The sequence below is a fragment of the Rattus norvegicus genome, chromosome 2 (assembly GCF_036323735.1).
Source record: "Rattus norvegicus strain BN/NHsdMcwi chromosome 2, GRCr8, whole genome shotgun sequence".
Lineage (NCBI taxonomy): Eukaryota > Metazoa > Chordata > Mammalia > Rodentia > Muridae > Rattus > Rattus norvegicus.
In genome coordinates this window covers 223,239,483-223,262,503 of record NC_086020.1, presented here as the reverse complement: position 1 = coordinate 223,262,503, position 23,021 = coordinate 223,239,483, and the positions used below count along the sequence as shown (strand labels likewise).

Genomic DNA, 23,021 nt, shown 5'->3' with positions numbered 1-23,021 from the left:
ATAGTAGTTAAATTTTGGCAATATGAGCAAAATGAAAAGAGAGACAATACTTATAATGATGACTATCTATAATAGGGAATATAATAATGATGCCCTGACCCTTCTTAAGTGATACAATTTTCCTTTAGCCTAAACAAGGCTTGCTCACTAAATGAGTCAAACCAGAGCAAAGACAATTGAAAACTCTTGGTTAGGATCTGAGTCCTATATTACCTCCACACTGCATTCTGTTACTCTACCAATCTGCAACTAGCATTGTTTAGCTGTTAACATTACTGCATGCATGCCCTGGGTAGAGAGAAACTAAAACATATAAACACAAAAAAACTAAAGAATAATTTAGGGAAATGTCAAGAAAATGGTTGGGTATGAGTCTTGATATCGGTTTGCCTCTCGGGCAATGTTTCACACACTCCTTTCACAGTACCGCAAAGCACATGCCTTTCTTTTTATAGGGTATGGTTAACAAATGATATTTCAGTAATTTTTTTTCTCCTTTGCAGTGGTAGAGTTGATGATTTAATTGGTTTCTAGAATATCCATTTTTAAATGTTATAAATGTAAACAGAGAGAACAGATGCAGGACTGTAAAGTAAAGATGTTTCTCACATTTATACGGAGCTATTTTCTTAGAAAGATCTGCTTTGTCCTGGGTGCATCTCGTTGAGCCTAATTGAAGTCCCCGGGATATCTTCCTATGGCCTATTGCGAGTCGTTTGTTAGCAGATAGTGGCCTTTTAAAATCTAAGAATGCATTTTGACGTTACAGATAAGAGACTCAATTAACTCTTAGTAAAGGACTTTCCTAATGGGCTGACTATGAACGATGGGTACAGATGAATCTACAGCTTCATAGAACAGTTACCAATGTAGATGTTGAGACAGAGAGAACCGTGGGCACAGGACTGAAAAGGAGAAAGATGGATTTTGGATGTACTCAGAAGAATTATCTATTCCTGTAGCTGTTGTGTGGCTACTCGAACATAAGAAAGAGGAGCTATGCCCACGGACACAAGAGACACCAACAGGCATTTAAATCCAAATCATCACTAAGGCACAAGAATGTTGCCAACGAGTAAGTTTGTCCTCGTTTATTCTGAGCAAACCTGTGTTGTTTTGTGAGGCATCCCTTCCCCTTAGTATTCAAGTTTCTTCAATTTTTTATTGGTTATTTTATTTATTTCCATTTTAAATGTTATCCCCCTTCCCAGTTACCCCTCTGCAAACCTCCTATCCCATCCCTCCCTGCCCCCTGCTTCCATAAGGGTGCTCCCCACCCAAACACCCACTCCCACTCCCATTCCCCCACCATGGGGCATTCCCCCACCATGGGGCATTGAGCTTCCACATGACCAAGGGCCCCCCTCCCATTGATGTCAGATAAGGCCATCCTCTGCTACATATGTGGCTGGGGTCATGGGTCCCTTCATGTAAAGCTGTGCTCTGTACTGTGGTTCACAATGAATGCCAAGCTCATGTTCTATCCAATAGTCCATGCTTTTTGAGGAACAGGCTCACTCCTCAGCAGGAAATGATCCTTACAGCATGATGGCAAGAGTAGGAAGCAAGCGCTTAATAGATGATAACCTTTCTGTTCCTGTGCAGCTGATTATCTGCCTCTGTTAGTTTAAGGAGGATCGCTTGACTCTGTGTGGCAGACCTGAATGAAAAATAGGTAGGTTTAAGTGTATTTTTGAAATTTGTGATTTTGTGAAAGAGGAAGAAACAGAGGTAGGACATAAACACGGTCTGCACACCTGGGTTGTGGTCCACTGCCCCCAACTCCCTGTGCATCTCCAGAGTGTTTTGTCTTACTTGGCCATACTCCCTTTGAAAGAAAGAAAGAAAGAAAGAAAGAAAGAAAGAAAGAAAGAAAGAAAGAAAGAAAGAAAGAAAGAGAGAGAGAAAGAAAGAAAAAAAGAAGGAAGGAAGGAAAGAAAGAAAGAAAGAGAGAGAGAGAGAAAGACAAAGAGAGACAAAGAAAGAAAGAAAGAAAGAAAGAAAGAAAGGGAGAAAGAGAGAAAGAGAAAGAAAGACAAAGAAAGAAAGAAAGAAAGAAAGAGAAAGAAAGAAAGAAAGAAAGAAAGAAAGAAAGAAAGAAAGAAAGAAGGAAGGAAGGAGCCAAAGTTTAAAAACATCTGGGCTCTGCACTGGGAAATAGTTTTGGTGAGACTGAAGTGATTATGCAAAAGATTATGCAGAAGGAGCAGAGACTGTCTCTTTGTTGTCTTATTTATGAAACCTTTTACTTTCACAGTAGCTTTGGTCAAATGCTATGAAGTGTTTACCAAACCTGTCCTGTTTTCCACGTTTGAAAATGAGCCTTATTTGAAACCACTGAAGGCTTCCCATCTTGGGCATGCATTTGTTCAATCGTCACCCATGATTACAAAAGCCACCCACTCCAGTGCAATTTTTAGCTTTGTCTGTTGGCTGGCTTGTTTGTTTGAGTCCTGCAGTATTGTTCCTCTCAGCTGGACGGCACCACCCTTCTGAGAAGCACCCTAAATTCTGAGAGGTGAAAGGGTTAGCCAGCCACGAAGGACAAGACAGAATATAAACTAGGAAATCAAAACCAAACACTTGGCCCCGAGTCTTAAGACCAAACCATCTAAACCCTCTGTCCACGCTACATCTAAGTCAGAGAGGCTACATCATCACCTAGGTCTGTCCAAGTTGTTCTGGTGAGGGAGGTGAAGCTGTTGTCCCAGGAAAATAGCATCATCAGGCCATACTTCCCCATGGAAGTGTGGTGTCAGAATCGCAAGAAGGTCCAACTCAGGACACCTGTGTGCCAGATCCGCCCAGCTGCGCCCCAGGGCCGGCCAGCGCTGCCTGACGCCATCTGCCGAGCACATGAAATGCCAGTTCCTTGCTGAAGATGGGTTTGAAGGATGAGAGCCTTTAAAGAGAAAGCTCACAGCTCGGCTGTGACATCCCTTAAACTTTCTCACATTTTAAAATAAACAATTTTAGGAAGAGAGGATTAAAGGCTTATGTCTGAGAGATGACAAGGAGGGTATATTGTGAGCTCCAGCAAACACTGCCTCAGAAGTCCTCGTTCAGATCGGCATTTGGCTTTTCACTCTGGTGACGGATGAAGCATGACCCTACTCTTGGAAAATTCCAGGTGTTAAGCATGTGCACATTCCAGACGTGCTCTGTGTTCCTGGGGCTGGGTTTGCAACAATCAGACCAGCAAGGGAATCGCTTTTTTTCTCTAGTTCTTCAGACATTTAACAAGACTTTTGGCCCACACCTTCACTTCCTGTGCGGACAAGCCGGACTCTAGAATCCTTATACTTATTACCATTCTCACCACACATGACACTAACACCTAGGACAGTGTATTTCTTTGAATTTGAGGGTTAATTTCCTACAAACCATCAGCATATCCCTATTTGATAATCTGCCTTCCAGTAACTATGAGTAATTATACTGTGCTTAAAATATTGTATTTTCCCCTTAGTCTTTGTGGCCAGTTTTGTCCTGTTTATTCTAATTTTAATGGCGACTTAGAACACAAATACATTTTAGAATTGTCTGCAGGAAGACAAGACAGGAGCTTCAGTAATTTCTAATGTTTACAGGCAAAATTCTGTGAAGCTCTTGAAATTTCTAAATCAAATGAAAGCTCCAATATGTTGAAAATAACAGTTCTCATTTTTACAAAAATGAGAAACAAAGTGGTCTCCCCACTTAAGCCAAGAAGGCAAAGTTGTTATATTTTAACAGAAAAAAAATAGTAATTCCGTCCGGAAAGTTGAGTCTCCAGGAAAGCAAGGACAGCAAACCCTAAGCTTTTGTGTCACCTACAAGGTCCCTTTTTAATATACCTTTCACTCCTCCTCGGTCAGATCTACACTGAGTGCTTTGCAGGACCCCCAGAAGCTGATAAATACAGAGAGATTAATGCATATTTAAAGAAAAATCCTGGGAGAATGTAGGTACCCCACCAATATTAATCACGGATAACATCTAGACAAAGACACCACATACATCTCAGCTATCTGACAATGCTGGTGCTCAATGAAGGGTGTTGCTAAAAATATACGGGGTCTTTCTAGTGAAACCACATTTGATGCCAGGCTGCGTTATGCATGGATAAACAATTACTATGGTTCGCATTTATTCTATTTGATTTGTGTGTGCTTGAGTCACAAGCAGCTGTCCGTGGTTTCTTCCTTCTCCTTTCATGTATGCTAGCTGCAGACTATCACTCCTTCAGATCCCTGGGCTTGGCCCACTGTAATGATTACTATTGGCACTTTAGGGAACCTGATAACCGGGATTTGAAGTCAATCCTCTGCTCACAGCTTTGGCCGTGCACTTTCTTAAGATATTTAAAGCAACCTTCACATGTCCAGAATTTCCTCTTCCCACCATCAAAGCATCCTCTCCAGCCAGGCCTTTGGCTTTCCCAGAAATGAACTTTTGTTTTTTCCTAAATAGAATTACTGGCGTGGCTAAGCTACATTATTTTTTATTTTTTATTTTCTTCTTCTTTTTTCTTTTGTCCTTCATTTTTGTAAGCCCTGGACCATCAAATATAGTTGCTCTTTGGTGTTGAAAGCTCATATTTCCTAACAAGAAAAAGCTCAGTGTGTACGCCAATTTAATTTGTAATCAATCAGTGGGTGATTGTGCCCTAAGACCTGCACATGTACCGATTTAGCATTTAACGACCCACAGACACTGACATACCCTGGAGCTGCGGCGGCTAGGACTCCTCGGAAGTGTCACTTCAGGAAGATTTTTCTCCTTAAAAGACATTTCTTTCTAAAAACACATTGGAGCCAACAGGCAGGCAAGGAAGTGTCTGAGGTTCCCCAAAGTATGTTGGAAGCTGTGTATTAGTTTGAGCATTGCAAAGACATTTTTACAGTGTTAACAATTTTAGATTTTCTCTGAAATTTTAACTTGTTTGCATAAAAATAAGCCTTCGTATAGGCATTGTTTTCTTGTCGGAAGGCATGTGTTTTAACTAACAAGTTACACATGAAGTGGCCTGTGTATCCAGATTGGACTCCAGGGAGTTGGACTGGGTGTGGCCTATGCATGACATTTCTTTCAGGAAGAGTGGGCTTTGGGTGGAGAGTGCATTTCTAGCCTACACTGGACCATCGTGACTCTCTCAGAACTCTCTTAGAAGTAGGAAGCATCTTATAAAAACTCTCCCCAGGATTTCTAACAGAGACCGGTTCACAAGATAATACTAGAGATTCTTCTTTTTTTAATTTAAGATTTTATAAATCCAAGTGAGGTTTCCATGCTAAAACAAACTGTCATTGAAATGATTACAGGATGCTAATGCCTTGACCCAGAATAACTTATGGGTCGTATTGGAATTGTTTTAGGAAACAATACTAATTTTTGTTTGTCTGTCTGCTTTTGTTTGGGGCTTTTTTTTCCCTGCATCCTCACTGCACATGGTCACTGAGTTTGTGAAAACAGCAAAAGCCACCAGGTGCCCAGTATTTTGAATGTGACACACTAATCAATACGCAAGGCATTGGTTATAGTCACAGGTTAGGGCCAAGGAGAAATAGACATAAGGGTCACTTCTGAAGCCAGTCTCAGAGCAAGGGTCTACTACATTCTAACCTCAAAAGAAGGAAATTTCACAGTGATTGATTTAGGGATGTGTGAATATGCCTTTTAAAGTCTGTGGCAGAGCTTTAAAGATGTCTCTGATCGAGTTGAGTTCTCTACTGTGTTTCCGCCATGTTCTGCCCCACTGCTTCGCGGTGCTGAGATATCAGGCCCTTTGCTCTCCGTGGCTCCCATGACTCCATGCTGAGGTCCCAGCCAATCCCGCACCCCATCTTTGTCATTTCCTCCCACATTTCTAATTCCTTGTAAGCTGCCTCCTCCCGCTGATGTTTCTTTGGTGTTTTGTAAATTATAAAATTAGAATCAGACTTTCTGGGGAAGCAGCAAGAGATTTACAAAGAGGAAAATAATCAAAACTTTAACCCCTGCTGGAATACTAGGGAAATAGGAAGGTCTCCTTTCTTTACATTATTCAGATGTTTTAGTGGCTGTTTTTAGATACAGCCTTATTCCTACAGGTCATTCCGACTGTCCATCTATGTATCCATAACGCAGTCTGTCAAGACGTAAATGGCTTCATTGTCTGTTAAGATAGGGTGTTTTTACACAGTGGTTAATATCTAGACTTGTGCCATTCATGTATAATAGGAAAGATAATAGCTTTTGTTTTATATAATTGAAGTGAGCAAGATGACTAAAAGATTCAGTGTAAGTGTTCCTCCTTAGAAATCTTGATGAAAACTTATCAAGTCCTCCCGTCCCACTGCTATAGTACATGGACCTATGAGCCTCTGCTCAAACTCAACATTTCAACAGATTGTCTAGAACACTACACTGGCTACATTACTACATATACAAAGGACCCAGCATAGCATATGTGTCTAATAAATGCTGGTTAACTGGGATCATTATGTCTTATACACTTCAAAAGGAAGCAATTAACAAGTTGATTGATTCACCCCAATAATTTAATTACATCTGAATTTTCATGTATATCCAAGTAAAGATCTTTGGCTGGTTTCTCTGGCCTCCGATGTATACTAGGTGGCCTAATGTAGAGAGAAACAGTATAGACTCAAACAAGACTGTCTGTCTACGTTTTCTTTTGTTTAATTTTTGCAGTAGTGTGGACTGATCCACAGGACTTTTTGCAGGACACTGTGTATAAAAGGTAAGCACTCAGCTACTGAACTACATTCTCAGCCACAAGCCTGCCTGACTATTAACTCTGCTATTCATGTGCCATGTAATTTAAGGGACTAAATAGGGGAGCATAACCATCTCCTCTAGAAAGGGATGGATGATGGAAACTGGGCTAATCAGACTTTTACTTTAGAAAACTCACTTCAGAGAGAGCATGGAAGACATCTCGCAGAAGCATAAGACACTGATTTTATTTTATGGAGAGTGACAATGATGTCCTGTGAATCTAGGCAGCAACTGGATGACAATAACACAGCCAAACTGGTCAGTGACAAGACGGAGCAATCTTCATCAGAGAAGGGAAGATGGAAGGCGGAATCCCTAGTCTGTTTCTAGACTGAACATTTAGGTGACTATTGACCCTTGTGAATTTTGTAAGGAGTATAATATGCAAAGCAAGCTTTGGAGAAATAAATAATGTTTTGGTTTGAATATATTTGGTTTAGATCATCTTTCAACTGTTCAAACACATATACCTCCTGAGTAAATAAAGGCATAGGCCTGTGTCTGCAGATCTAAACATGGAGCCTAACAGCCTGTGTGGCTTTCATTGACTTGCACCACTGGAGCATCTCATTTTATAGATTTTCAGTAGATTACAGCCATCAAGTTTCCCTAATTTTATTGAAGAATAGTCACATATATAAAATTCATTACATGTTCTCATTTAACAAGAAAACCAGAGGTCATAAATTATGCTGAGAGTCAACTAAGTTAGAACAGTTTACTTACTTTGAAGAGCAATTTTAACTTACAAAAAAAAAGAACCACCATGAAAAGTCATGGGAAAAACTTAAATGTGCATCGAAATGTTTACCAACAATAAAGGCAGCACACTATCATTCGAACCCAGCAAGGTTCTGGGGTCCACAGAGTTATCACTAGTTAGCAGGGGACAGGAGGGATGAAAAATGCAATGACTTGGAAAGATCAGAGCCTAATGGCCAGCTGTCACCATTCCTGTCCTCTTATGATCTGCTCCATTTCCCTTTGACACTAAAATCATGCTGAAGGAAAGGCCTTTAAATTAATTGTGCCCTTTAAAAGAACTATAACGATTTTGTGAGAATAAGTTTTTCCCTGATATTCTTATATGTGTGTCCATTGTATCTATGTCTCTGAGATTATGTCAGTTATGCTACTGAAGAGAACGTTCCTCCATAACAGACGAACATAAATCTCAAAAACTTTGGAAAACGCCCCTTCTCCATCCACCCGCTTTTCCTCTGTCCTAGCTGATGGCTGTTTCACAATAATGAAGCTGGGCTTTCCTGGGAGTATTTCCCAGATTTAATTCATCCTCAGCCTTTTGATCTATTATGGGTCCAAAATACAGCACCCAGGGAGCACTTCTTAGGTCTTAGGTATGGCAGGAAGAAAAGGCACGGGTGTCTTCTTGACAGCCACGGGCAGAGCACTGTATTGGCAAGGAGAAAATGTGCTTGCAGAATACAATCATAAGAAGAGCTAAGTGTTTATCAGAAGTGCAGAAGTATTATCCTAGTGCTGAGGTTTCAAAAGAAAATGCAAGAAAATCAAAACGGACGGGCCATAATAAAAAATTAAAAACCTGAAGCTATTTTCCCAGTCTCAATCTCCTGCTTCTTGCACTTTGTTTCCATAGCAAACGTGTAAATCTACCAACAGGGAAACTATAGTCGTGCTTTTACAATCATAATTTACTCTTGGGTTGGTTGATTGTCTAACTCAGAGTTGACATTTATAAATTTAAGATGAGAAGGTCTTAACTTTTTCAATACAACGGTTTTTAATGATATAAGTGCCCAGACAATTACTGTAGATGTACTGATTAAAAGGCCCTGGGTGTTAACCGATTGCCTCAAGGTCTAACATAAATGACTAACTCTGTCTGCTGTGCCTGCATCTAATCTTCTCTCAGGTTCACCTGCTAGGATAGGTAGACATTTTAACCATCCTAACAGTGTCTGATAATATCGATGACGTGTGCGTGGAGATAAGGATGCTGATGCGAGGTTTACAGATGTCAGGAACTTTAAAAGGCCCATAGCTTTTGCTTACAATTCTAATAGTAGTGAGAAAGGAAGTGAAGTGATCCGGGCCCACAGCTGGTAGAGTCAGACAGTGGCACAAGTTCGCAGGTGGACGCCTCTCTTCACAAGGCCTTGTCCCTAACACCAGCAATGTGGATTCTGAACATCTTCAGAAAATGATGCTGATTGCCAAGAATGGGGCCCAGCGATCTCTGCTGAGCACAGCTCATAGTTCACTGGCTCAGCGTTATTCAAACTGTGAGTTTTAATCACTAGTTTAAGTAATAATGACTCGAATTTCTGAAGGAGGTGGATGAGGGAGGAAGAGGAGGAGAAGGAGAAAGAAAAGGAGAAAGAGATGCTGATAAAACAGGGCAGAGAAGGAAGGCACAGAAATTTTAGAAAGTGCTCCGTTGCCAATCATAATAGAATTTGTGCTTACAACATTGCTGGGGGCGTGACAGGAGAAGGCCATGCTAGATCACAATGTGAGATACATTTCTGACTCTGGCAGGAAAGTCTTAAAGCCACTGGCCCCTATCCTAGTGAGCCTTGGACCAATGTCAAGCAATCTGCAGCCTCTGTAGTCCCATCTTCCTCCCCCCCTTCGAGATGCACTGCAGCCTCAGCCAGGCTTCCCGCTAATCACATCACTGAAGTGTCGGGCCTGGGAAAGCAGCGAGGACAAAACAGTCACAGCCACTTCCCTTCATTAATTTTGTTTAAAGCCCACGGATACAGTTGTCATCGAGACACTGTAATCTTTGATAACACATCTGAACATGCACAGACTTCCAGCGGCTAAAAGAACCACGCACAATTTATCTCCGATTGGGTTTTTTTTTTTTCCCTTTAATCAATTCAAGACAATGAATTTAATTCTTACACAGAGCTCGGCTGACATCGGGTTTACTGAAAAACATGGCTTTGAGTTATTTAAAGGGCTTATATTAGGGTTGATGGAGCCAAGTCCTAGGGAGAATTCTAGGTACTATCTGGGCAGTATTGCTCTCTTTTGAGAATAGGCTCAAATACATACAAGATAAAGAAGTAAAACTAAATCAGTACCCATGTGCCTCTTGGGTACTAGCTCAGTCTCTTTATGAGTTCTTGATGCATTTAAATTTGTAGATGATAAGATGTCAGTCTTAACAACCATTATGCAGATAAGAATGATCTTGTTTTCTTATCAAATATTCAAGCATTTCTTAAGTCTTAAGACACTGTTCGAAAGGAGAGTAAGAGTGTCTTCACATTGAGCATAGCAAGGTTATAGCAATATATATATACATATATATATATCCTTTACTATCTAGTTCAATCTATGGAGAATAAATAATCTGTTAGTTATTTAAAGTATTATTGTACAACTTAGAATATGTAACACTTTATAAGCATAAATTGTTACTATATGTTCATTTTAACTAAACATAAGAGGCTTTAATACCATATGCACCACAGAGCAGGGTGAAAAATTCTTTAAGTTCCAAGATTTAGAAATAGCAAAGATTTAAAAACAAACAAAGAAACAAATCAAAAACCATACCTGCTTTAGTAGGGACCTAAATATCTTTCATCACCAGGAGGTGGTGAGACAGAATAGAAGAGGAGAGGCTCTCTGATCTGACACGCTTGAGTCTTACAGCCTATATCAGTCCAAAGGTTTTTCTGAGAGTTGTAAAAAGCCAGGCCCTTTTTTTTTTTTGCCTGAGTTCTGACGGTTTGACGTTAGATGTGAATGGTTTGTGTTTTGTTACTGAGGATTGCTGTTGTTTCTAGCATGCTTTCCAGAACTGTTATGGAAAAGATGGGACTCGAGGGGTTTATCATATTAAAGGGAGACACCTACATTCGTAGTAAACGGCTCTATAAAAGGGAAAATCCTCTCTGTCCTTGACTGAAATTAGGAGTCAGAGAGAAACAAGCAGACGAGCATGGGAGAAGGGCCCATGTTTGCAGGTAGGTGACAAGAGTCAGAGGAGGAAATAAATAAAACAGAAAGCACAAAATTAGAGAGATAGTGAAAACTTGGGTGTTCGAAGTTAACAACGGGCCACAGAGTGCTGGGGAACAAGGACTTTAAGTTTTATTACAACACCACAATTCAGGTCAAGCCCTCTTTAAAGGGTGTGCAAGAGAAACCACCGTTTGCATAAGACTGCAGTTTCCGATGATTTGAAACTGAAAATTCACTCTGTCTTCCCATTTGGATGAAAGCTTATACTTCATTCTTAACTGAATAGAAATACCATCAGCAGATACCATTGTTTCTCACATACCCTGTTAAAAAGAAATTTATTTGCACATTTCCGTGAGATGGATTTAATCCGCAACATTATGAGAATGTTTCTAATTTGTGGGGATTATAAAACCGTAATTCAGGGTGAAGTGTCAAAACTGGAGGGAAGGTGGAAATGCTGCATTTCCGGTTTATCACTGCATCTCAAACACAGTTGATATGCAAAGGGCAGTGTCCTGTCCTGAATTCTGAGCACAGCATGTAGGCCCGGACTCTGAAAAGCATTTGAATGTCCTGCTTTTGAGGAATTGTCTTAACTTTAAACGTCATCAGATTAATGTTCTTGGAGCAGACTGCCTGAGTACGCTCAATTACTTTGGTTCCTGTGGTTAAGCAAATAATATTGTCTTGGGTATTAAAACCCCAATTTGTTATGATTGTATCCTTGAAGTCTGAACTATTCTTGCTTCTGCACTCACTCCCTAATTTTTCCGGTTACCCAGTAATGTGCTAGCTTCCCTTCTACGGCAGTGACATGCCATCACTTTTAATGCTACCATTCAAAGAAAAATATGGAACGGTACCAAGTTCTTTAGCTGGTCTTATTTTGCGATTCTCAGCCTTGTGTGTGTTTGTGACTTTGCTTCAGGCATATCATATGGTCTAGTCACTTCTCCCTGTCTTGGTAAGGAGGATTAAACAGGCCATTCTTTGGTGCATGGACACAATAATGTATGTTTCTGTACAGGCTGAGGGAGTGATGTCAGCAAACTGAGAGGGTGTGCTTGTAAGATTTTTCTTATATGTTAGACTGTGTGATTCTCATTCTTGCCGTCCATGGTATTATTGTTATTGGGAAGTTGTTGTTATTTTGATGTTAATTTTACATATTTAAAAGAGCTAGAGACATTGAATGACAGTTCCAAAGATTTCCAGCTGGGCAATGGTGAGCTACTCTTCAAAACCAAAGAACCGGAAGGCCATTTGATAGCCTAACAAGCAGCTAGAAGAGAGAATGACAAAGAATTTTTAAAAGGCAATAAAAAGTCTAAATACAGACAGTTCCTCTGAACTATGAGAGTAAACTGTAGCAGACACACCATGGAGGAGGCCTGGTCTCACGGAAGTGTTCACATTCTGAGACATGTGTGTAGCAGGATATGCTGTTCACGTGAAAAATATCCCAAGAACATACCACTTTACTGATGACACCACTGTGTAATTAGATGCGAGAGGTGTGTGGATGTGTTCTCTCTCTCTCTCTCTCTCTCACTGGGTGTGTGTGTGTCTGTCCTCTGTCTCTGTCTCTCTCTCTGTGTGTCTCTGTGTCTCTGTGTCTCTGTCTCTCTCCGTCCTCTGTCTCTGTCTCTGTCTCTCTCTGTCTCTGTGTGTGTATGTCTGTCTCTCTGTCTCTCTGTCTGTCTATCTGTGTGTGTGTGTGTGTGTGTGTGTGTGTGTGTGTGTGTGTGTGACCTGCATGCAGGTACTAAAAGAGGCCAGCAGACGGCACCAGACCCCTGTAACTGATGCTGAAACCAAATGTGAACTACTTCATTTGGGTCCTAGGAGAAAACTCTAGGCTTTGAAACGCACCAATGACTCTTAACTACTGAACCATCTCTCCAGCCCATGTTTTCTTCACATACCAAATACCTCACTGTTTAGAAAACTAGGGGAATTAAGGCGAGTTTCACGAGCTGTCTGTAGGACCAGAAGAGGTAGAGCAGTGGAGGGCTAGGAGTCACGTCTGACACAAAGTGGATGGTCAATCAATAGTACTACTTAGTAACATTTAACATGTACTGTAAGTGCTTGCACGCTTGTTTAAGGAAATCAAACATTATGTCATAATAAGTTATTCTTCTCTCCAGGAGAAAGAATATATGCTTTACCTTATCCACACAATAACTCAAAATATTGAAAGTTACCACCTTTCCCTCTTGAGATGCTGATTGACCTTATCATTTAATGTAATTAATCACTCATGGATTTTTAAAATTTTTGTTTTATCCTGACCCTATATATACAGCCGTTTAATGTGTAGATTTGAGCTATTTGAACTTAAACTATTATGTGCACCAAATTATAATGTAACAACAAATTAATTGAATTAGATGCTGCTAAAGATTTGAAGGAATAACTGATTTATATTGGTCCCACTATTTTACTACGGGAACAAGTTAGCTAGCGATCTCTTAAAATGTCACTGCTTTCATGGGATCTTCCTGATTTGCTTTTCATATTTCTAATTCGTGGTTCACTGATGAATCCAAACCATTTTTAACATCTTACAAAAATTATCTGCTTTTCAGTGGTTGGTACAGTGCAAGCCAATTACTTAATGGTACAGTGACTTTAATATCAGATTGAAACTGTCAGTCTTAAAGATCTCTCTGATTCAATTTACCATTATCCAGAAAGTAATTCACGGCGTTAACTCTCAAGGAGGATTCTGACTAGATACTGGTGCTGTTCATGGCCTCCCTGTTATTAACTTGGAACCAGAGAAGGCAGTGACCCAAAGTTGTCATCATGAGACACTCATTGAGAAGCCATTATTTTAAATATTTGGATGGTGACTTTTCATCCTGTGGACAGATGTTCCTATTTAAAAAGAAAGAAAGAAAGAAAAAAAGAGAGAGAGAGAGAAAGAGAAAGACCTTCCCAAATTTTCTATCAACTGACCTTGTTGTTTGAGAGAATGGTTTAGATTTGTACTAAAATAAACAATTAGGGAAAACAAGACACCCTCCCCAGATTCTGGCCATAGTACATAGAAAAAAAAGAGCATTCCTTACTTACCTGATTACTTACCTGAAATAGCAATGCTAAAGTTTGTTATGCATTCTATCTTAAATCTTCCTATGCAAAATTAACATGCAATGACAAAGAATGGGAAATAAATCTCTTGGTCGTTACTAATATTACTTCTGATTTTTTGTTTCAGTTCATTTGGATTTTCAGACTATTGTTTTAGGGTAGTGTTGAGAAAGAGAGACAAAGAACACCAAGTTTCTGGGTAGGAAGTTGGGAGAATCTTGCAGGAATTGGAGAAAGAAAAAGAATATAATTAAAATATATGAAAAAATTTTAATGAAAACAACTAAGGGACTCATGCAGGCAGTATATGGCAGAAATCTTATCAATGATCAGATAAATAAGGTGATGGTTTATCTCTTTTTATACACCAATACAAGTACCTAGAATATAGTAAGGCAAATCAACGTAACACATTTTCGGAAAGAATAATATTGTAATTCACCTTGATATTGCCTTTATATTAAAGAATAATTGCAGGCTGACTTTAAATGATAAGTATATTAACTACTATAAATCTCTTCTAGAACTTCAGGGATGATTTTAACGTATATTTTAAATGGTCGCATACATAAAGAATCAGGGAAAATAGTGCCCTAAAATGGAATATAGCATTACCCTTCTATGACGTCGTTGCAACTTTAAACATAGATTTGGAAAGGAGGGAGCAGTGTAGAAATTTGTATCCAGGAGAATAATAATAATAAAAAAATCGTCATTCAGTCAGAGTCACAGCTGGAGTGAATTTAAGTCACCTTGTCCTTTTGCTCTCTCTGGTCTGGCACAAAAATAAAATGATGGATACTTATACTTAGAGCATCATTAAAATGCTTCTCCTGCTAGTCATAGTAAGCTTCCGCTTGTGTCGGTGGTCTGCTCCGTAGAAGCGACCAGGAAAGCAACAGAATATAAATTGTAGATTGTTTCCAAATATTCTCAACTGTTTTTCGAAAACTTAACTATAAAATGACCCACTCATTTTGTGATATCCAAGAAGTGTTGACCGGTTATTTATGTCCTAGCAGGGAGAAGTTGGGCTAAGGTTAAAATAAATCTTGAATAATTTTAGAAAGCAAGGCTAGTGGCTACAAAAAGAAAAAGAAAAGACAGAGTAATTCATTTCACCTGGTGTTTTTGGGAAATTTTCACAGGTACGGATAGAAATTGTAAATTTCTTCTTCAAAACGTAATCTTATGCTTTCCGAAAGAGAAAGCGAGCACTGAGAGAAAACACATTGCTGACCAGAGGTGCTGTAGGGGGATATAGCATTTTATTAAAGAAAATGAAATCCACCAATATCAGCGGTCTCTAAAAGAAGTCCCCCAAGTTCCAAGTTCAATGAGTCTCAATAATGCTTTGCTCAGAACTTGGTTTCCTCTGAGCAACTGTCCTTCAAGTAGCCAAACTGTATTAGAAAGTTATAGAATCGGGGTTGCATTAAACTAGCTGGAGATCCTCTCCACAGACGGGACTCCAAGCAGCTCGTCAGCATCTTAAATATAACTATTTGTCACCGATCAAATAGTGTCACCGATCACTTTTTAGATGTATTTGGCCTTTGTATAGCTTTCAAGTTCAACACAGCAACTAAAAGACCAAGTGTGATACAGAGAACAGATGAATGTGATCACAGATCCACAAATCTAGAAGGTTTTTCATTAATGCACAAAACACTGTGGAGTATAAAGATGAAAATGATTGTTTGATCGCTTTAGAATATTCCTAAGTTTGTTTGGAAGGTGCCCCATAACATCCAATATGCAAATCTCTAGAGACGCTATTGGGTGACGGCAAAAAAATACGTATTTATTCCCATGATTTTGAAGATGATATTTAAAATTACTTTTGGTTTCAAACATGTGAAATACCCCCCCTTAGGAACTGAAATACATAAATGTTACAGATATGTATCAGTTGCGAAACTTGATTTGTACTGTACACATTTACAGCAAGCACATTTTTTTAAAAACCCATTAGCAACGCCAGAAATGAAAGTTAACTTAAAAGAACAGAATAGCTCATTAAAAAATCATTTTTCCTAATTAATTTCATACCAACTACCTGTATATACTACTCTCGATTTTCTTGATCAGTTCCCACTCTAAGTTTTCATGGTGTCTTTGAAAGGAAACGTAAGTATTTTCTATGTCAGTTTCCACCATAAACCAAAATAGTCCCCTACAACACCTCTGGTCAGCAATGTGTTTTCTCTCAGCGATCACTCACTCTTTCTGAAAATGTAAGGGTGTGTTTTCGAGGAGTAATTTACAATGTACTCACCTTCCCTACAGAACAGGAAGAACCTATAAATTAAGAACACTTCCCTTTCCTGAAATTAAACTGCACCAATTCTGGGAAACCCTGGAGCTTACTTAGCCTTATTTTCACTTTTGTGAACCAACAGATAATTAAATTTCTTCCAAAAAATTTATTCTGTAACAGAAATAAAATTTGTATTTTGACTCCCTATTCTGAAAGTTTTAAATAGATAGGTGTTAAATTTCAGTTTACTAAAAGGAAGATTGAAGACTATGTTTCTAATCTCTCGATGGGAGGTCGGTCATATCCTCGAGATTCCCCCTTCTGTATCTTTAAGGACAGATATTTCGATGTCATCAGTCACAACGGAAGATGATGGACAGAGCTAAACTTCTTAGGCCTTGGGTGGTTCTCCAGAAACAGCTGCTTTCATCAATGGGCACTGTACTTTCAGTCCTCTCAACTGAAATTTGCTACATGATGGTCAAAACTGGGTACCAACACCGCTGTTCTAGATCTCTCTCTCTCTCTCTCTCTCTCTCTCTCTCTCTCTCTCTCTCTCTCTCTCTCTCTAGCATGCTAGCCCGCTTGGTCTTGCTCTCTAAAAAAAGCAAACCAGCAGACCAGCAGTGGATCATTTCGCTTGGGTGGATTTCCTAACTTACTCCCATTTGTGAAAATTAAGACTTTTGGAGACTATTTATCCAGTGGGATACAGAAGATAGAATAAGGGTTCAAATAATTAATTTCTCATCTTCAATAAACCATCTTGTTTTCATGAGAGTATATGCTTTAAACCAAACCACTAGTGAGAAGACAGAATAGATACAGTGTAGTCCTCCTAGATAGCAACTATCTTCCCGCTGCTCACCATGGCAGCTTGTTTTGCTTACTCTTAATTCCAGTGTATTAGATTCTTGAGAACCTATATTCTAAGAATCTCTTAATTATGCTTAAATACCTATAATGAAATATATTTTATATGCTAAGCTCTGTGAACATATCATGAGTTCAACTTACTTGCAAAATAAATAATTACATATTTAAATTGATTGGTTGAAGCAGTGGTTGCAAACTTAAAAAACACATACACACATAATTAAGGAGGTCTTTGAGGGACAGCAAAGATTATCTATAGCTATCAGTCTAAAGGTATATTAGCAAAATATTAAGGGTGAGTTAAATTTGGAGATTTCTTTAGTTCACTCTGTAAGGCCCTCATGGCTGCTAGGGTGACTGGTGGATTGACAGAATAACATTAGGAATAAGGACCCTCAGTGATGTCAGAAGTAAGGGCATGCTGCAGAAACTCCAGGGATGTATACATGGATAAGACAGAGACAATCCTGGAGAGACTGGTGATTTTCTGTTCTTGGGAGAACTATAGCTTTCTGAAAAGAAGAAGGTGAAATGAGAAGAGAGCGCTCTGCAGTAGAAAATCTGTAAATGTCCTTTCAGCCGAGGACCCTAGCTCATGATGGACCTCAAGGAGAAGGTTAAGTTAATTGCACTTGAAAATGTTTGGGTGTCTCCCCCGGAAACAGAAATGGTAAGAGGTTGCTATGTTAGTGTGGAGGTGTGTAAGAGAGGTAGTACATGCAAAACTCATGTATGTATGTATGTATGTATGTATGTATGTATGTACACATGTACATATATATAATTTCTTATTTTCCTTAAATTCTTTTAATGTCCTGGGATTGAAGCCTGTGTAGTCCTTTAAGAGAATAGCTGACATTTGGGGTATTTCAAAACACTGGGAAGCACTTTCATAATGCAAAAGCAGTGCGGGAGCGCGGGAGCGCACACACACACACACACACACACACACACACACACACACACACACACACACACACACACACCAGGCACTCAGGCCATGAGAGGGCAGTAGGGGGCCAGGCTCAGGCTGGAGTCTTCCCTGGCTGTCCAGCCTTCACTGCCAGCCTTGCCTCTGCCTCCTGGGCTGTGGGCAGCTGCAGCTGATGACAGCGCGCTGAAAGCGGGTGCAGCCTCAGCTCTGGGCGAACCAGAAAACCCCGCATCTGTTGAACGTGCAACTCCGCCCGTGGTTGACACGCGTGAAAGGTGCATGTGCTGTTTTGGCAAACAGGCTTCCCCCAAAAGAAGCGGAAGGTGGAGCTGTGGTGGTTCCCAGTGCCCACAGAGCCCCCTCTTCTGGCCACCGCGCACCGACCACACTTGGTACCCAGTGTGTTTGTGTGTGCGCGCGCCTGCGCGCCCGGGCCCGAGCTTCGCTTCAGTTCCCTCTGGGTGTCTGCATAACCCTTTGTAAATGACCACCAGTCTATCTCGCTGTGTGACAGACATCAAGACGCCCACGGGAAGTGCCCTCTCTCAAAACCGGCTTTGGTATGCCTACTGTGTTTCAGGCACTTAAGACATTGTCATCCTCACCTCATTATTTTCTTCCTGCCAACTGATTTCTTCTCAGTTCTACTTGACAGAGAGATGTGAATCTACCAGTGCTAAGAGTTAGGCAGAGAAAAATAGCGCCAAAGAGAAAGAGAGCGATGCCCCTTCTCAGCATTGTAAAATGCTTTGGGTGCCTGCGATCCAAATTCTCACTGCACTGTGACATCCCGCGCTGTCACTTATACTACTTACGAGTTTGGATCACACAGAAACTTTTCATTGGAGGACAACAGCAGGCCCTATCTTCCGGAGTTGTGAAGATTAAATAGGTAAACGCTTAGAATCAAGGCTAGCACATCCCAGTGGCTATGTCATCAGCTTCTGTTCACATCCATAGCATCCTCATGTCGGGTGGAAGGACCATTCTGGACACTTTGCCAAAGAAACGCACTAGATCTTAAAACGTACCCGTGTCTCAACACAAAGATGAGGCAGAACTCTAAACCTCCCGCTGTAAACAAACATCCCAGAGACCAGCAAAACACCCAGGTCCTGGCTCCTGTGCAGACCCAGCTTCAGCAACCCCCTCCCAAACAGCGCCACACCTGGCTTGACTTTTGCAGGGCTCAAAGGCAAACTGCTGAGGCACAAGCTCTGGTCCCTACCTCTCCTGGCTGAAGAGAGTGTTTGTGGGGGTTTCCTACCTGCCCCAGACTTTTGCCCTTCTTACTGCCGCCGAAAGCCAGTCCTTGGTTCATGCCCGCAGATCGATTGGCAGCCTGAGCAGGCGTCTCCCCACCTAGAGAGGACTTGATGGAGTTGAGTTTGGCCCGCGAGCTGCTTAGCTGTGAACTCTCCACCATCAGCACCGCGGCCAGTAGGAGAAGGCAGCGGGATGAATCCTTGACCCGCATCAGCGCGGCCATCTCCGGGTGAGGGGTTCCCGGAGTTGGGTGGAGCCCTGAAAGATGTGAAAGCCAGGAGAGTGAGGACGCCGAGACTCGGCCCCTCACGATGGGGCTGGTGGGCTCCTCACAGACACAGTTCCCCCAACCCTTCCTGGATCAGACACTCAGGACTCTTTAGAACTCGGTCTTAAGCCTTAAGCCTGGAGCAAGCGCGACCCCGGTGAGACCCGCTCCTCTGGCGGGCAGGAAGTTCTGCAGTCCCTGGAAGCAATCAAAGGCCAGACGCCTTCTCGCCAAGGAGGCGTGACCCAAGGTGCTGTTAGACCCAGCCCTGCAGATCGCCCCGCCGGCTTCTCTTGGTGTGCAACACCTTTGCTCTTTCGCCCGATTTTCCGCGGTGATGGAATCCTCCCTCTTAACCGCTCCTGGGTTCTCCCCCAGCTACTTCTTCTTTTTCTTTTTCTTCCTTTCTTTTTTCTTGTTTCCCCCGGCTTTGGTTGCTCCTCTGTCCTCCCCTGCGCTTAAGCTCTCAAACTTTGCACCACTCAAGTCCCTCTTTTCCAGGTCCGCAGGCTTTGTGACTGGTGATCAAGAAGCTCCCCCACCCCCTCCACCGGACTCCGGAGAGCTGAGGCAAGCTGAGGTCCCAGCAAGCGCGCTCCCACTGGTGCGGTTAAAAGTTGTCCCTTGGTTCACACGGGGCCACCAAGCCCTGAGAGCGAAGCAGTGATGTGCTGCGTGGAGGGCCAGTGCTCTCTTGCTGCTCTCCCCCGCCCTCTTAGCTTTTTATAGCTTTCCTTAGTGGGTTTTTCCTCCGCCCCCAATTCAAGAGTGACAAAGAGTGAAAATGCTTCTCCCCTCCACCCCACATTCCAGCCTCCCCTACCCCCAGAAGGCTCTCTTTCTGAGACTGTCTCTCCTGCTTCTCACCTTTCCTACCATCCCATCCCTCCTTCACTCTGAAACCAAACTTGGGGTTCACCCCCAGAAGAACAAGAGGGGAGCTCGTCCTGGCTGATCACAGCTCCGAGAGTGATTGGGAGTTTGGAAACAGAAGGGAATGAAGAGGAAAAGTTGTCCCTGTTTGTGGTGACTGCCACCAATCACTGCTTCTTGGTTTTCCCACCAGGCTCTAGCCTCCAGCTAGGAGAGCTGGAAAAGCCCTGTAGAACATTTGTAAGTTAAGTTAGCTTCGTGGATTGTGTACAACTTACTTAGATTTTAGCCTGTGCCTCTCGGTTAACGTGCTGTGCGAGGCTGCCCCACAGTAGATGCATCGTGGGGTTGCACTTCGAATGGGGGCGATGAACGAAGGGGGAGGCAAGAGAACAAAAGGAAGAGGGACTACAGAAAGGGGGCAAGAGGAGCAAAGAAAGAGGAGGAGGGGGGATAGGGGACCATTCTTTCCCCAGTTGAAGTGCTTGGATCTCCCCCCCCCCTCATTCCTCACCCACCCTCACATACGTAGCACACATTTATCCAATCAAGGAGTGAGGAAGGGGATAATATCCCGGGCTGTGGGACCTCGCGGCTTGAAGAGGCACTTTTAGGATGCCAAAACGTCCACTGCAAAGAGGAAATCCCAGGCAGGAATAAAAAGCCTAATGGGGAACCGGATGGGTGGCGAAGTGGGCAGAAACTTCTGGTCCTGCCTCTTGAGAGCTGCCCCGCTCCCCCACCCCACCCCGCCACCAGGCTTGAATAGTCTTTCAGGTCAATCTTTGAGGCTCAGAGTCCTGCACTCTTCCACAGAGGCACAGAGCTACCGAGCGAACCACCAGGAGCGGACGCGCTGGCTGGCTTGAGGCACTTGGGGGCGCCAGTAACAGCAATCAGCCAGAAGCACACACAGCAGAAACAAGCTTTGTGGGCAAGTTCTGGGTTAGGAGAGGTTTCCTCAACCAGGAGACCAGGAGCAAAGGTTGCTGCATGTTTCTTTAGCAGTCCAGTCATGCAGTGTCCTTGAGTCACAACTTGGAGTCAGACAGGGGACGCCCGCTGTGACGAACAGGCTCCGTATCACAATTTCGAATTTTTGAGTCGAAGTCTCCTCTTTCACATCTGATTCAGGCAGATAGCAGCCTGTCCAGGAGCCTAATTTAACATGTCGCTAAGGGGAAGGTTAAGGACATTTGTATTTTCCACCCGACATGCCAAGACTTAAGGTGTGCAACTAAAAGCTGGGATCTCCTGGGCTCCTCAACTAAGGTGGTGGCCTTGATTTTTTTTTTTAATACACAACCAAACAGGAAATAAAGCATGTTTTATCTCGATTGCCTTATTGCCTTAAAGTAAAACAAATGATTGATTTACTTTTTGATTTATTCCTGAGGGCATGTTCTAGTTATGTTGCCCAAACTGGCTCCAAGATAGTAATCCTCCTGTCTCCTCCCCTCCCCTTTTCCAATTCCATTTCTCCCTCCTCTTCCACCTTTTCCTCCTTAGTGCTGAGATTACAGACAACTGCCATCACCCTTGTCAGACCTTCATGGTTAATGGTTGTCTCCCTTTTTAAATGCATAAGAATAAAATGGATGACTCTTGAAGAAGAGATGACAGGGAAATGTGCGGGTCCTCCATACCTAAGGCAGTGGGGACTGCAGTTAACAAGGGCTAGGAGGAAGGAAGGGCACCACTGTTTCAACAGGCACCTTCTCAATACACCATGAAAAGTAAACCTGAGACATTTGCTAAATCACATCGTGTCTAGAGCAAATGATAATGAAATAAACACCCAACACTGTCTAAAGGGAAGATCTCATGGCAAACGTCTTTATATATGGATATATAATTTTATGCAGCAAAAGCTGTGTGTGTTTGTGTGTGTGCCTGCGTGAACCCAAGAACAAATTTGTTTGGTTTTAAGGCTAAGCAACGCTCTAATGGAACACAGGGGAGGAAAATGGTCTGCAGGTTGTAAATAAGCCCTTAGTCTTTACAACAGACAGTATCTTTTTGCTTTTGATTCAATTTGATTTGCCAATCAGAAACATTACAAAAATTCAGGAAATTAAGTGAGAAATTTGATGATTTGGATACTATATTATTTTTTCAACTTTGATTTCTTATTAGTGTATTGTGAGAGGAGTGGGTATAGCCTGGTCTGTGCAGGGGTCAGAGGGCATTTTTACAGAGTTGATTCACTCAATGTACCTTGGCATGAGCTTTGGTCATCAGACTTACACAAAAGGTTGTTTTATTAGCTGAGCCAGCCCTGACAAGTATTTTATAGGAAAAGAGGAGTCAAAAATATACTTAGATATATATGCACCAAACAATCATATAGCCATTTGAAAGGAAATAAAATCTGACCATATGTGGAAGACAAAAAAAGTTAATGAAGAAAAATAAAAGTTTTGACTGTTTTTGACACTTTATAATTTATATCTAATCAGAATTCTAACACACACACACTCACACACACACACATACACACACACTCACACATACACACATACACACACACTCACACATACACACACACTCACACACACTCACTCACACATACACATACACTCACACATACACACACACAAACACACACTCGCACATACACACACACTCACACACACTCACTCACACATACACATACACTCACACATACACACACACAAACACACACTCGCACATACACACTCATGCACACACTCACA

The 23,021-nt window shown here is 41.7% G+C and overlaps 1 protein-coding gene across 1 annotated transcript in view; it reads right to left on the bottom strand.

Moving 5' to 3' along the window:
* The window catches only part of Dkk2 (dickkopf WNT signaling pathway inhibitor 2), a 91,875-nt gene extending 71,746 nt beyond the window's left edge, over nucleotides 1–20,129 (bottom strand). Inside the window, exon 1 of the mRNA NM_001106472.1 lies at nucleotides 19,165–20,129. Coding sequence (NP_001099942.1) covers nucleotides 19,165–19,386 — 222 coding nt within the window. The 5' untranslated portion in view covers nucleotides 19,387–20,129. The remainder of the gene's footprint in view (nucleotides 1–19,164) is intronic.
* Nucleotides 20,130–23,021: the final 2,892 nt, after the last annotated feature.